Consider the following 15,603-nt stretch of genomic DNA (forward strand, 5'->3'; position numbering starts at 1 on the left):
AAATTGTTTGTGGGGGGGCCAGAGAGATAGCATGGAGGTAAGGCATTTGCCTTGCATGCAGAAGGACGGTGGTTCGAATCCCGGCATCCCATATAGCCCCCCGAGCCTGCCAGGGGTGATATCTGAGCGTAGTGCCAGGAGGAACCCCTGAGCACTGCCAGGTATGACCCAAAAACCAAAACCAAAAAAAAAAATTGTTTGGAGTAGTGATAGCACAGCAGGTGGGGCATTTGCCTTGCATGCAGCTGACCCAGATTTGATTCCCAGTATCTCATATGGTCTCTTGAGCCTGCTAGGAGTGATTTCTGAGAACAGAGCCAAGAATAACTCTTGAGTGCTGCTAGGTGTGGCCCCAAAACCAAAACAATAAAAGATTGTTTGGACATTTTGGAGTACAACCAGCAGTGTTTGAAGGATACTCCAAGCTTTATGTTCAGCAGTCACTCTGACAGTCCTCAGGAAAGAATGCAAAACAAAACAGAACAAACAAAAACAACCAACTATGGTAACCTACGTCTATTTTTAGAAAGTAAAATTTCTTTAGAGATTACAGCACACTTTGGCTATGGTGAGGAGCTAGCCTTCCCTCATCATCAATGATCTGGTCTTCTGTTTTTTGATTGTGACCCTATCTATCTAGAAAGAGAAATATCTAAACCAGAGCCTCACCATTCCCCAAGGAGCAGAAACTCCCAGATCACAGGACTTTCACCAACTTGAGGAAATCTTAAATCAGATTTCAGATGGGGCTAGGACAGAGATCTTGGGTCCACAAATATACAAAGGTGTATGGTGCGGTGCATGGGAATGCGCACTTATATATATGCACGTATGCAAACATGTGAATGCATATGAAAGCATGCTCCTCTATGTGAATGGGAGAGAAGAAAGGAAATGCATGAGATGAAGCATAGTAGCTTGAGTGTGAGAGGTGGTTCCTAGAGTCATTCAAGGACTGAGGTGGGATCTTGTCTGTGACAGAGGCAGACTTTAAGTGGCTTACTTGATCTCTCAGAGCTTGTCTGTTGTGTGTGCATGTGGGACACAAGATGGGAGTGACCTTCCCTCTTATAGTCTGACAAGATCATGGGATGCCCACACAGAATGCCCTTCCAGAGCTTAGTTTGAAAGAAGAGTTTGGGGGCTGGAGAGATAGCATGAAGGTAAGGCATTTGCCTTGCATGCAGAAGGACGGTGGTTCAAATCCTGGCATTCCATATGACCCCTGAGCCTGTCCCTGCCGGGAGCGATTTCTGAACGTAGAGCCAGGAGCAACCCCTGAGCACTGCTGAGTGTGACCCAAAAACCAAAAAAAATAAAGAAGGAAGGAAAGGAAGGAAGGAAGGAAGGAAGTAAGTAAGGAAGGAAGGAAGGAAGGAAGAAAGAAAGAAAGAAAGAAGAAAGAAAGAAAGAAAGAAAGAAAGAAAGAAAGAAAGAAAGAAAGAAAGAAAGAGAGAGAAAGAAAGAAAGAAAGAAAGAAAGAAAGAAAGAAAGGAAGGAAGGAAGGAAGGAAGGAAGGAGAAAGAAGGAAGAAAGGAGGAGAGAAAGAAAGAAAGAAAGGAAGGAAGGAAGGAAGAAAGGAAGGAAGGAAGGAAGGAAGAAAGAAGGGTTTTGCACATTTGACTCTCATCAGGGCTTTTCCTTCTGAATGATGCCGGTTTGAGGGTCATCTCAAGGAAATAGGGTGTCCCATCATCTATACACAGCAGGTGCTCACTCTCCAGCAACTGTTTCAAGAGCTGATCTTGTGGGCCAGAGAGATAGCACAACGGTAGGGCATTTGCCTTGCATGCTGCTGACCCAGGAAGGACCCGGTTCAATTCCTGGCATCCCATACGGTCCCCCAGTCTGCCAGGGTCAATTTCTGAGTGCAGAACCAGGAGTAATCCCTGAGTGCCACTGGGTGTGGTTCCAAAACCGATAAATCAATAAATCAATCAATAAATAATGTTCAAAGAGAAAAGAGCTGACGTGTATCCCAGATGCTTATGGGGAAGTGGGAAACTGCTAGAACACACCAGAGGAACTAGGAGAAAGATTGAGAGACGGTGGGAAGGCTCTAGTGACTGCAGTTCTGCTTCTAACCCCTAGATGACAGCAGAGGCCCACAAGGAAACTTTCCCCAAGTTGCAACTTTCCCATCTCTGCCCAGTCGCCTACTTTATAGGTCCCCCTCAATTTTGGATGGGGAGTGGAGGTGGAAAATTGCGAGAGTGGCACAGATTTTTTTTTTCCAAGGAGGCAGCACTACCACCCTGCAGCTCTAGACAAATGATTTTTCTCAAGGGGGTCTCAGTTACCTCATTTGTTAAAATAAGTTGTTTAACAGCCCGTGATGGAAATTCACTCAAAGTCAATGAAGAGCTTAGAGCAGAGATTGAAGTGTGGGAAGCAAAAAAAAAAAAAAAAAAAAACCCACAAAGCTAATAGACTATCCGGAGGGAGGAGGCCGACTGTTCAAACATTAAGAGGAAAAAAGTGGATGGATGTAACCAAATGGATACTTAGGGTTTCTGATGTGGAAGGATGCTGGGTATCAAGGCAGGGGGGTGGAAGTGGGAGGGAGAGGAGGGAAATCTTCAAGCTTATAAGCAGAAGATGCAGAAGGAGAGAGAGAAAAACACTCAGATCTTCAGAGATGCCAACGAGATGCCACTTCAATGCACCTGTTGGCAAAACCTGAAACTTAGGTATGGCTAGCTGGCGGTAGGTCCACCCCTAAGGAAGTCTAAAAGCCAGACAGGGTGCTCACAGGTAGGTAGGTGGGTAGCCAGGCAGGTGGCAGGGAAGACAGACACCCTTGTAAAGTGGTACCTATGGCACCAAGAGAGAAAAAGATTCCCCAGGCTGTCGCTTCAATGCACCTGTTGGCAAAACCTGAAACTTAGGTACGGCTGGCTGGCTGGCGGTAGGTCCACCCCTAAGGAAGTCTAAAAGCCAGACAGGGTGCTCACAGGTAGGTAGGTGGGTAGCCAGGCAGGTGGCAGGGAAGACAGACACCCTTGTAAAGTGGTACCTATGGCACCAAGAGAGAAAAAGATTCCCCAGACTGTCACTTGCTCGGTGTCTTGTCCTAAACCCTCCAACTCACCCTGCCCAGGCACTTGCACAGAGCTGGGCGTGCGGGTGTCCCAGACTCCGCCCTCTCCTTAGTGCTGGGGCCCCGCCTGGCCCTTTAAGGCTGCCCCAGCCCTGCCCCAGAGCCGGGGTTGGGGTGTGTGTCACGTGGGTCCCAGGCGGCGCGACTCTGGGGCTCCTCCTGGGCTCTGAGCGGCCTCTTCGGACTTGGACTTCCGTGCCCAGCCCCTGCCCCTCTAGCACCGCCGCCAGGTAGGCACCCCTGGCACCCCTCTTCTTCTTGCTCCCCGGATCTGAGATCTCCAGTCCATAGGCGCCCTCAGAACCTCTTCTCTTTTGACAGGTGTCCAGGCCACACTTGCCTGTGCCCGGCCTGGCGACCACCAACCCTCCAGCAGTTTCCCCACCCTTCCCACTGAAAACCCAGCTGCCCATGAGCCCAACTTAGGCTGGAGTGTGTTGGAGGAATCAGACCCAAACTCTCTCTCTCTTCTCTAGGTGGTCCTGGACGCGCCAGGCTGGGTCCACTTCTGAGCGCCCCTCGGGGCCCATGGAGGTAGAGACCGCAGAGGAGCAGGGGGTCCCCGCACCCCCATCAGGTGCACCCTCTGGACCTGGCTCGACTGGTGCTCCGGCTCCCCTGGGCGGGCGGTGCGAGCCCAAGAAGTACGCAGTGACGGATGATTACCAGTTGTCCAAGCAAGTGCTGGGCCTGGGTGTGAATGGCAAGGTGCTGGAGTGTTTCCACCTACGCACTGGGCAGAAGTGTGCTCTGAAGGTCAGTGACCGTCTTGGCCGTGTAGGTGAGCAGAGAGCCACAGTGAAGGCCTTTGGGTGTGTAGGCGTTGTTCTGGGTGGGACCCGACTCCCTGAGAAGCTGCTTGTGTTCAATATAAAATTTCACTCTCAGCTTCCTTAGAATGGCAGGTTTCTGGTCCTCTCTGCTTTATTAAATGGGAGAAACGAAGCTTAGTCTAGCTAAAGTCTGGGTGTCCCGGAGAGCAAGGGGTAAAGTCAGTGTGGGGACTGCCTGTTGTACCAGGAAGCAGTTCTGAAGTTTTGGCAGGATCTAAAATTTAGATTTGCTCTGCTGGCTGCCTCCTTTATGAGAAGCTCTTCTAAATTGTCTGGTCTGGGGTCTCTTCTGCCCCAGGCGGAATCCCATCAGTCTTTAGGAGCAGGGAGAATGGGGAAGCTTCACCTTCTGGCTCTTGCCTCCCTGTGCAGAAATGGTGAGAAATGGCTGGTGGGCAAGACTGATGCCCATCGCATGATCTGCATAGGAGGCTGCTATTGGGGGTCCTTCTGAATCACAGGAGCAGGCCATGTTCCAAGCATAAACTACCCACCCTGGTTCCTGGGGAGAGACCAGACCTATCATTTATTTTTATTTATTTATTTGTTTTTGTTTGGGAGCCACACCTAGTGGCACTCAGGTGCTGCTCATAGCTCCTGGCAGGCTCTTGGGACCATGTGGGATGCCAGAAATCAAACCAGGGTCCCTCCCGGGTTGGTCGAGTGCAAGGCAAAAACGCCCTGTGCTGTCGCTCTGGCTCCCAGACATATCATTTAGCCAGATCATACCACAGGCTCTCTGGACCCTGGCTGATTTGGGGGTCCTTCCCTGGGGGTTTCTTGGTACAGTGGAAATTAGGCAGTGATGAGGGTGGCTGATGTAGTTATGCCTAAAGTCACATCATTCTGGGCACAAACCATGCCCCAGGCCCACAATCCTTTGAATCTTTCATCACTGGCTGCTTAATGACAACTTTTGTCATTGCCCACTTGAATGGGTAGATCAAGAAGACTGAAATTTTGTTTGTTTGTTTCATTTGGGGCTACACCCATCAGTGCTCAGGGGTTATTCCTGGTTCTTTGCTCAGAAATCGCTCCTGGCAGTTTCTGGGGGGACCATAAGGGATGCCGGAACCAAACCCGAATCAAACCGGGGCAAGTGCCCTAGCGCTATGCTATCACTCCGGCCCTAAGAAGACTGACATTTGAAGGTTATTGTAGAACAAAGACATTGTAATCACAAGCCTGAATGTAGATATGAGTCTAAGAGTATAGTTTCCAGCCTGTATATGCCAGCTTCATGACCTTGGAGCCTTGAAAACAGCCTTGTCTGTCCAGGGAGCAAAGGGGCTTGATGTGATCTTGGTAGGCTTGGATGATGTATGTAGAAGTCTGGGATGATTCATTTTGGGAGAGTCTCAGGGTGTGCAGTACTAGCAGGCACCTGTCTTTTCCAGAGATATCTGTTCTTCTCAGTGTTGTGGGGGAGGGAATGCACATGGTGGCAAGAATTAAACGAAGACCTTCTACAAGCAAAGTAAATGCTCCAGCCTGTTGAGCTATGCAGCCTCTAGTTCCCAGAGAATCTCCTCTTAAATCCAAGGCTTGGGCCCTTTGTGCCAGAGCTGGGCTGTGAGCATCCCCTGTGCTGCTCTAGTTGCATGAGTGAGGCAGGAGGAAGTGTGAGGCCAGAGTTCATGGGTCACACCCGGAAGTGTCAGGAGTTCCTCCTGGCTTATGCTCAGAAATCACTCCCGGCAGGCTCGGGGGACCATATGGGATGCAGGGATTCAAATCACCATCCTTCTGAATGTAAGGCAAACACTCTACCTCCATGCTATCTCTCAGGCCCAAAAGTCACATGGTCTAATGTGACCCAACCCCTGGAATTCTCTGTGTTGTCCTGCCCCCAAATAACCATGCCCAGAAACTCTTGCCTAGCCTGGGTCCTTACTTTCTTCCAAGATGTGAGGAGCCCAAGTTCTGGCACACTATTCCTCTATTGCATGGTAGCTCTCACAGAGGAGGAAGGTGGCATATTTTTTGCTTCTGGTCTCTGGATCCTCCCCAGGAGGGCCAGGTCCTGGGGCCTCTTTATAAGGTGGGACTGTGTCCACATGGCCTTGACTCTCACCAGGTGCTTCTCTCTCCGGATCAGCTGAGCTAGAGGCCTGAGTTCTGTATCTTTCTGTCTCCCTTGACCTAGTTCCCAGGGTGGCTTGTGCTGTAATCTGAACTTCTTCTTGTCATCTCTGATTTTCTTGGTGGTCCAGGTCTAATGTCCTGAATTCTTTCTCTGCCCATCTTCTCAGTTCTGTTACCCAAGTTAGAGAGTGCTTCACATGAAGCCTGGAATGCAGTAAACACTCATAAAACAGGAAGAACTGTGGTTGCTTGCTGTCCTATAGCTATCATTATTTTATGAGGCCCCTAAAGGAACAGTTCTCTCTTTTCAAAGGAACTGGGCCTCTTCCCTTTTCCCTCAGTCACTGACCACTTGGTCTATCCTGGCCTTGTTCACACTCAGCAGTGCCCTATCAAAGCCAGCTTCTACAGAGAGTAGAATTATTCCATTCTCCACCCTAAGCACTTGCTGCTGTCCCATTGGCAGGAACTGGAGAACAGCCTGCCAAGTATAGGAGACAGGGAGCTGTCCCCTCCCAGGCTGAACTGGTTAACTGGCACCCCTCAACTTCATTTCTTACTGGGTACAACCTTGCAGATCTGTTCCCAAAACCTCATCTGAGACTCAGTTTCTTTTCCTTACCTTATTGTTGAGCCCAGAATTTGTGGTCAGAATTAAGTGGCTTGATTATTGCCTGGGATGAGGATTGTAATTGAGGCCAGAGTCCCAACCCCTTGTGACTTTCTGCTTGTGGTCCTTAGCTTTCTGGAGGCAGATGTGACAGTAGTACTTAGATAAAAGAGCAATAAAAGGCCTTGAGGAGACCTCTGTACTTGGCAGGGTTCACTGTCTTTCTGCCCCTGCTCTGGAGCTAGGGCCCTTCCTCCTCTAGCTGCTGGGGTGGCTAAGAAGCTCCTAGGGTTCTCAAATTCCCTCTCTTCCCATATTAACCCAAGAGAGTAGGGTGGTAGGTGTGGATACCTATGCTCAGGGCTCCCTGCCTGGTTCCTTGGGTGGGGCTGACCTGTTGGAGCGGGTGCTGCTGAGCTGGATTTCAAGCTGCGGGTGGGGCCAAGTACTTTCTCACCTGGCAGCTGCCACCCCTCACTTGTCTCCAGACCGGTCAGATCAGCCCTCACAGGGCCACTTGGTACTGAAACAACACAGCAGAAAATATGGAGGGGCTCATGACTCCCTGCAAAGGAATCTTTAGCTATAATTTCATAGTACCCCAACGTCTCTCCAGGGCCCCCTTCTTCTGAACGGAAAGAATCTGAGAAGCTCGGGTGCCCCTACAGTACTGTTTCAGTTTCTGACCATGAGAGGTAGGCATTCACATTTAAAGGGGGTTCTGGGAAAACAGAAAATCCCCAGAAAGGCACAGAGTGAAATTTGTTTTGTTTTGTTTTGGATTTTGGGCCACACCCGGTGATACTCAGGGGTTACTCCTGGCTATGCGCTTAGAAATTGCTCCTGGCTTGGGCAACCATATGGGACCAGGGGATCAAACCCAGGTCTGTCTTGGGCAGCCACATGCAAGGCAAATGCCCTACTGCTGCACCATCGCTCCGGCCCAGAGTGAAATTTGTATGGAAGTGAATGGTTTAGAAAAGCTTCATACCCTGCCCAGTGGGCCTTGCTCACAGCTACAGAAGCTGTACCTCAAACTTACTGTCAGCGCTAACCCCTATTGGCTTGCATGTTGTTTCCCCATCTTATTTTACGACCCCCAGTGGTGCTCAGGGCTTACTCTTGATTCTACATTCAGGAATCATCCTGGCAGGACTTAGGGAACTATGTAGGATACTGAGGATTGAACTTGGGTTCACTCTGTGCCAGGCAAGTTCCCTACCTGCCATACTATAGCTCCAAATCATGTTTCCTATCTTATTAAAGAGCTAATAGCATATCTCCTGTTTTGTTATGAATGATTCTAATATCTTAAATGATTAACAGTTTTCTAGATTAAAACTGTTAATGATTAACAGTGTTCTGTCTAGCAGGCTCTATTCCCAGTATACAACCTGGTGTAATTATACCCAATTCCTGTCGCTTTCATTTTATAGATGAAGATGTTGATGTTCAGATTGGTGAATGGTTTGCCCAAGTTTCACAGTCAGAGAGTAGCAGAGCTTTTCGGGCAGATTGAAGCCCACATTTTAGCAAAGTTTCCCTGTTTCTCATGCAAGTCATGAGAAGGTCTTTGAGACCTGGGCTTCAGAAGGATGCTTTCTTCGTAGTTCTACTCAGAGCTCTACCTCTCTTAGCTCAGCTCACAGTGCTATTATTTGCCTTCATACTCTCCTATTCACCAGCTTTTCTCACTCTATGGTAATCTGTGTCTGGAAGTAAATAGGCAATGGTTGTAGATATCAACACACAAGGATACTGATAACTGCAGACCACCTAGAAAGGTTGTGTGAATTGTAACAAAACTTGTTCACCTGAGACCCTTCTGAGTTGTCCTGTAGAGTCCAGATTGCCACAGGCAGGAGGTCATTATAGTGAGAGGAAACTGTCTGGGCTTAAGCCATGGAGTCTTTTTGAGCGATGGTAGCTTTAATCCTGGTCAAGAGGATGTACTCTGCAGAAGCAGCTTGAGTGAGGTTTGGAGAACTCAGCACCTACTGTGAGCCCCATTTTCTCACTTCAGTCTAATGTCCTGGAAGGAAATGATGGTTCTTAGTGGACCTAATGACCAGGCTTAGGGTTAGGGGATTAACCCTGGGGGACCTCAGAGGGAAAGAAGAGCTCTGTGGAAGAAGAAGCATTTGCATAGGACCTTGCAGGACAGAGAAAAAGTGGGCCATGATTTCCCCAATCTGTTTGGCCACAGCTGAGGTTCATACATCACCCCAATAGAGGCCTGCTTTTCTTTTCTTTTTTTTTTTTTACTCCCCCCACCCCGAGGCCTGCTTTTCTTTAGTACCAGAAAACTTCCTATTTCCGCCACATTTTTTCCCCTTTTTTCAATTTTTATTTAGATCAATGCGAACTACATGTCTTTCACAGTTGTATTTAGGGTACATAGTAACAGTGAATTAGGGCCATTCCCACCACCAGTGTTGACTTCCCTCTGTCACTCTTCCCAGCATGCCTCCCATACCTCTCCACCCTTACCCCCCTGGACTGCTAGTGTAACAGGTCCATTTTGTGAATAGCTTGTCATAGTTTGAGTCTCTTGATTCTATTGTTGTTGACTTTGGTTTGCATATTTAGGTTTGACTTTTTTTTTTTATTTCCACTCAATGCTCCTGAGTCCGTTTGGCTCCTTCCTCCACATTTTTCTTTTATAATATTACCCAGACCCTAAGTGAAGCATTATTTGTGTGACTTCTCAGTTCCCTAGGCTGTCATTATTCAGGCTGAGACCTGGTCTCCATGAGAACAAAGGTCTAGAATGTCTGATGAGGTTTGTACTTTCGGAAGATGACTTCCTCATTAATGTCCCTTAGGGAATCACCAGGGGAGGCATATGAAGGACTGCACATGGGGCATCTGGTCCTGAAGCACTTTGGTCTCCCTTGGCTCCAGCCTGGTGATTGACTGCATGTATCAGGAGGCGACGGTTAGCCAGTGGGAGCTGCAGGTCCCAGCACATTCATGTCTTACAAACAAGTACAGGCCAGAGTCCTTTCTGTAAGGCTGCCTTGCTACTCTCAGGAGAGCATCAATTTTGCTGCTCTTGTCACTACCTATTTGAGATTTAGTATTGCCTCACAGGACACCAGTCTGGGGTTCCAAGAGGAGCAGTGCTTGGAGGTTGAAATCTTTCCTGCCACTTTTCCCTCACGTGGCCTTGGACACAAGTCATTTTCCAGGTCTTTTGCCAAGACATTGTGTTGGGTTGCAGTTAAACCCTACATGTGACATGTGATGAGGAGCAGGATTCAGCCTTGGTGGTCATAGTTGGTTCCTTGTTTGTATATTAAGACAGCATAGGCAGGAGACACCTTTTGTGGGTTGAACTCTCATTTGGGATATGGGTACTCCCAACAATGGCACCTTGTTGATTTGTATGAGGATCAGTTACTTTGTCTCCTCTTGCATTTGGGGAAGGGATGGAGTGTCACACCTTCATTTGGGATCTGAGCTCCTGCTCACCTCCTGCCCTTTGAAACTAAGTGGGCTAGGTCCATATCATTGTGATTTTAATTCTGTGGTGTGGGAACCATGGTTGTTTTATGTAGAGCATGAGTGTGAGGCCTCTGTTTGGGGAGAAACAAGGAGACTTCCATCACTGGATAGGTCAGAAACTTCCCGAATATTGATTTGGGAAGGGGCACCTTTGGCATCAGAGATGCTTTTTATTCTATAGACAGGGGTATTTCCCTGGATGACTTCGCTTTGAGGAACTTTCTGTATTTCCACCTTCTCTGCTTCCTTGTTTACATTTCTTCTTTCCTGCCTTTGTTTCTTTTGCTATCGTTGAGTCTGTCTTTTCTACAGCTTTGCTACTCTCTGTCTCATAGTTTTGGGTATAGCTGTGTCCCCTTTCTGCAGCCTGGCAGGCTGAGACCAGGTGGAAAATAGATGGGGTCAGGTTAGGTGCTCAGGATTCACTCTCATCACCCTGAAATTACATCCAGGACCCGGGTAAGGTGGGGGTGGGAAAGGGAAGAGGAGTGCTTGGTCGTACCCATGTCACTATCTCTGTCCCCTTTTACTGCTGGTCTTGACCAGATGCTGGCAGTCTTGGCAGTGAGAGTAGAGACATCATGAGTCTTTGGGCCAAACTGTAACTTGAAGAATCCTCCATGGTGTGTGTGGCTGTCGCCTCTGCAGTCTGTTTTCCTTGTATGGCTTGATGTTTGGAGGCTTTTCCCAGAGACACAGTGAGGGACTAGGAGCATTAGGACTCCCAGGCTAAGGTCCTGTCCTGGCTAAGGTGAGGTAAAGAAGAGGTTGGGGTCTGACTTAATTGGGGGCCTACTTGTGCCAGCCAAATAGCCTGTGGGTCAGCTGCCTCCATCTGACCCAGCAGAACTGAATGCATGCTGACCCCTCACTCACTGGGTGAGCACTCTGGAGTAGTTGTTTCTATTCTGCACCCTGGACCACCGTACCACTGTCCACACTTCAGTGAAGCTCAGTGGCTATTTTCAGGGACAGGAGGGCAAAGGCCACACTTGTTACCCACTTCCTAAAGGTTCGGTCTTCGCAAGGGGCTCATAGTTTGTTCTGAGAATATTTCTTCAATATCTCCCTGCCCTTCCCCTTTCTCTGAATGTGACAAAGAGATAGACGAGTGTTCTCCATGCTCTCCGCCAGGAAGTGGTACAGGATGGAGGAATGAGGATAAGAGCACCGACTTACTACCGGAGAGCCTCCTCCATGCCAAGCACAGATACTGCATGATCTGAGAGCAACTCATCATTCGTGTGTCATGGAGACAATGGCTCTCACTCTGTGCCACATGGCAGGGACACCTCCCTAAGCTGTTCCTGCAGCCATTTCTCCCACTGTGACAGGCTCAATCATCCCCCTTCTCCAAGACCCATTTGCCTCATCTTAATCTAAAGGACCCAGAGCATTGCAGAACCAGAGGCCTGTTATATAGTGGCTATGAAAACTGTTGGTGGGTAGTGATGTGGGTGGTGCTGAGGAATAGGCCCATGAGGTCTCTTGCTGGAGCTGCTCTTTCAAGTAGGCAGCCTGGAGACTGGCTAAAAGGTGCCCTGAGGCGGCTAAGTCAGCTAGCAAACCGTGTTTCCAGGGGAACAGTCAGTTGGAGTCTGTGAGAGGACAGGAGTTCTGACACAGATCTAAAGACCCCCTACCCTGCTCTATACAGTACTCTGTTGACCCGCAGAGTCAGTTTGGAGTCTGTGCCAAGCCTTTACCCTAGTAAGGTGAGTCACCACAGCCCACCCCCTTGGCAGGGGCATCCCTCTATGCAGCTGCCAGGCACCAGTTTCATCACCCCCAGAACAAGGTTTTCCTCCATCTTGGGTTTCTCCATCTTTGACTAGATCAGAAACTAGAAAAGTTTCCCAGGTTCTGGCTGGGTGTTGAACTCTTGGAGTGGGAGAAGGAGAGTGGGCTTGGGAGCAAGGGAGACTGGAAACCAGGAGCAGTATCCCAGTTTCTCCAGGGAGCCTGAGTATGGTTGTAGTCTGTAGTCACCCAGACCTTCAAGGGGAGCTACAAGATGGGGATGGAATCAGGGGAAGTAGGAAAGATGTGGTGGCTTCAGGAGGAATTGCTCTGTGAGATACCCTACTTCTGAGGGTGGTCCAGTGTGCTCTCCAGTCACTTCCTCAAGCTTAACATCTTACTCCTTTGTCATCTCTAATGTCTCCTTCAGGGGGTGAGGACCAGCTGCCAGCTGCCATTCTGAGAGCTGGAAGGTGTGGGGCCCCTCCACAGAACTACCCCAGAGCCACTGTAGCACCCCACTCCTCCCCCAGCACTCACAAACCTGGACAGGGCACTCCTGACCTGCTTGTCTTCTGCCTAGGAAAGGTGCCCCCTGGCTCCCATCACCCTGTGCATCTGTGTAGGCATCACAGGTTACAGCTGGCAAGCTGGACACAGTCCCTGCTAAAGTGGGTCTCCTGATAAGGGGGTGCATTGAAAGAAGATTCTTTCTGAAATTAGAACAAAGCACTGTTTTCTAAAATCTTCTGGTCTTATGATGAAAATGTCCTATTTTTACATTTCATAGAAGAAACACAGCCAGGAAATGCTTCTCCAATTATGCAGCTAATTTTGACAAAAAAAAAACTTTTTTTTTTCCCTCCAAGAAGTTAAAGGAGAATAACAGAAGCTGAACCCTCTGAGAAATATTCGAAGTGCCCAAGGGCATGGGTCTGGCCTTTCCACAGCCTTTAAGGGATGTGTGTGGGTGGGCTCTGGCCCTGCTCTGGGATAGTGTGAGTTCTGACTCCCTCATTTACACACTTTTTTATTTTAATTGAATCACAATGCATTACAAAGTTATTCATGATTGAGTTTCAGGTGTAAAATATTCTCGTATCAATCCCTTCACCAGTGTTCACTTCCCTCTGCTCATGACCCCAGTTTCTCTCCAGTCCCCACAATCTGTCTCTATGGCAGACAGTTTTCAATTTGAGGCACTGTGGTTTACAATACTGCTGATAGGGTATTATGCATCGTATCCCTTTTATCTCCTTTCAGCACCCAGTTCTCCAGAGTGACCATTTCCCTCCATCATTGTGGTAGCCTAGCCTTAGTTTCTATAGCCTTTGGTTATTAGTAATTCTCCTACTATGTTTCTTTATATCCCACCTATAAAAGAGATCATTCTGTGCCTGTCCCTCTCCCTCTGACTCATTTCACTCAACAAGATACTCTCTAGATCCATCCATGTTGTAGCAACTTGTATGAAATTTGCATGACTTTATCTTTTCTTACAGTAGTATTTCACTGTGTATATATACCATAGCTTTATTCAGTCTTCTACTCTTGAGCACTTGGGTTGTTTCCAGTTTGGGCTATTATTAATCGTGCTGCAATGAAACAGGAGTGCAGATGTATTTTTTGCATTCTGTTTTTGAGCTGCTATGCCGTATGGAAGTTAATTCCTAGTGTTTTGAAGAATGTCATATTTATTGTCTTCCAAAAAGGCTGGATCCGTCGATATTCTTACCAGCAGTGAAAGAGAGTCCTTTTTCTTCCATCCACCAACACTGGTTGTTATTCTTTCTAATGACTTAAACATTTTTTTTTTTTTTGCCTCTGACAAAAGGGCAGTCAATGCTCTTAGGGCACTCAATGCTTTCAGGTCTTTCCACCTGGAAAGTAAACCCTATAGTTTCACACCTGCCAATTCCCTGGGGAGAGATGCAGTCCCATTGTGCAGAGTATTTGGGGCTCAGGAAGGTCAGAGATCAGTTTAGGGTCTATAGGTCCTTTGTACTTTGCAGAAGGGAACATTGCTCAGCAGGCTGCATAGAGGAATGGGCCTATGAAAGTATTTGCTCCCTGCAGAAGTCAGGCTACCGAGGACATTGGAGATGTGTCTCCTCTCCCCTCTGCCATAGCTGAGAGCTGACTTAGTTCCCCCATTTGGGTCCCCAGCCCTGAGCCTTGCTTCCCACTTCCAGAGTTCCTTTCCTAAGATTAAGCTCAGTGCCTTCTACCCACCCTGGAGGCTCAGAGCCTTTACGGGAAAACAGGATCCAAAAGACTCTTGACTGGGGGTCAGAGTTGCAATGGATAGTCTGATCCTACCTCTCTCAGGATCTGAAGCCATATCTGGTGATCTCCTGGACTAGGAGGGGAATAGCCACTGTGAGGGCCTAGAACTGCCTTTGCTTTTTCACTAGTCTAGACAACTTGGGAAGTGAAGAACATGAGGCCACTTCAGGGCCAGACCCAAGGGAATCTTGAGGCCAAGAATGCCCATTTAAACCTTGAAGTCCATATTCATGGATACTTTTTATGGGGGGTGGGGAGCCCATACCTGGTGATGCTCAGGGGTTACTCCTGGCTCTGCCCTCAAAATCACTTCTGGCATGCTTGGGGGACCATATGGGATGCTGGGGGTTGAAGCTGGATCTGTCCTGGGTCAACAGTGTGCAAGGCAAACAGCCTACCACTGCGCTATCACTCCGGCCCCAATATTCATGGATAATATAAAAACCTCTCGGGCCCGGAGAGATAGCACAGCGGTGTTTGCCTTGCAAGCAGCCGATCCAGGACCTAAGGTGGTTGGTTCGAATCCCGGTGTCCCATATGGTCCCCCGTGCCTGCCAGGAGGTATTCCTGAGCAGACAGCCAGGAGTAACCCCTGAACACCACCGGGTGTGGCCCAAAAAACCAAACAACAACAACAACAACAACAAAAAACAAAAACAAAAACAAAAAACCTCTCAGTATACTCAGAATGCATTTGGCATCATCCACATCTGAGCTCTTTGTTCTCATTTCATCCCTATGGCCCCCTGGGAACACTTTCTGCATTTCCCTGAATGGACCAGTAAAACTCAGAGAGGTTTGGGGCTGCCCAAAACCACAGTGAGTGGGGGATTGGGTCTGGCCTCTGCTAAGGTATCTTGGTCTATCTGACCCAAAGACCTCTGATCACTGCTGGATCAGTGCTTGCACCCTGGCCTAGGGCATCAGGACACCGTATTTCCATCCCATCTGCCCCAATGCTGACTGCACGCATCTTTAGATTGTCCCATCCTTCACTGCCTGGGAGTGTAATTTAGTTCCTTCTTCTTGAAAGCTTCTCTTCCCCCACCCCCAGACCCCCTGCCTCCACCCTTGCCCCATATCTGATACTTTTGCCTCTACTTCTAGGTTGTCTGGGACTGGGGAAGAAGACTGAAGGAATCTTGTATTCCTGAGATTTAACAATTGCAAAATTTGTGCCGTCTGCAGAGTTTCTTGGGAAGACAGCTGCTCAGTCCTCAGCACTCTGGTGAAAAGTGGTCAGGGAGGTGCCCATTCTGCCTACTGTGTCCTGCCCCCAACACTAGGGAAGCAGGTGCCCTGGCTCAGCTCAAAAGTGGAGCAGCTGTTTGGGGCCATTCTTGCTCCTGAGTTCCCTCAAGAGACCTGGATTTCCTCAGCTTGCCTACTCTGCCAGGTTCTGGTTGTGGAAAGAAAGATGGAAAGAAGCACCAAAACCAGTT

General features: G+C 48.5%; 1 protein-coding gene across 1 annotated transcript in view; it reads left to right on the forward strand.

Moving 5' to 3' along the window:
* Positions 1–3,265: 3,265 nt before the first annotated feature.
* MAPKAPK3 (MAPK activated protein kinase 3) overlaps positions 3,266–15,603 on the forward strand; it is a 38,038-nt gene continuing 25,700 nt past the window's right edge. Inside the window, exons 1-2 of the mRNA XM_049777383.1 lie at positions 3,266–3,330; positions 3,577–3,856. Coding sequence (XP_049633340.1) covers positions 3,629–3,856 — 228 coding nt within the window. The 5' untranslated portion in view covers positions 3,266–3,330; positions 3,577–3,628. The remainder of the gene's footprint in view (positions 3,331–3,576; positions 3,857–15,603) is intronic.

The sequence above is a fragment of the Suncus etruscus genome, chromosome 7 (genome assembly GCF_024139225.1).
Source record: "Suncus etruscus isolate mSunEtr1 chromosome 7, mSunEtr1.pri.cur, whole genome shotgun sequence".
In the NCBI taxonomy this organism is placed as follows: Eukaryota; Metazoa; Chordata; class Mammalia; order Eulipotyphla; family Soricidae; genus Suncus; species Suncus etruscus.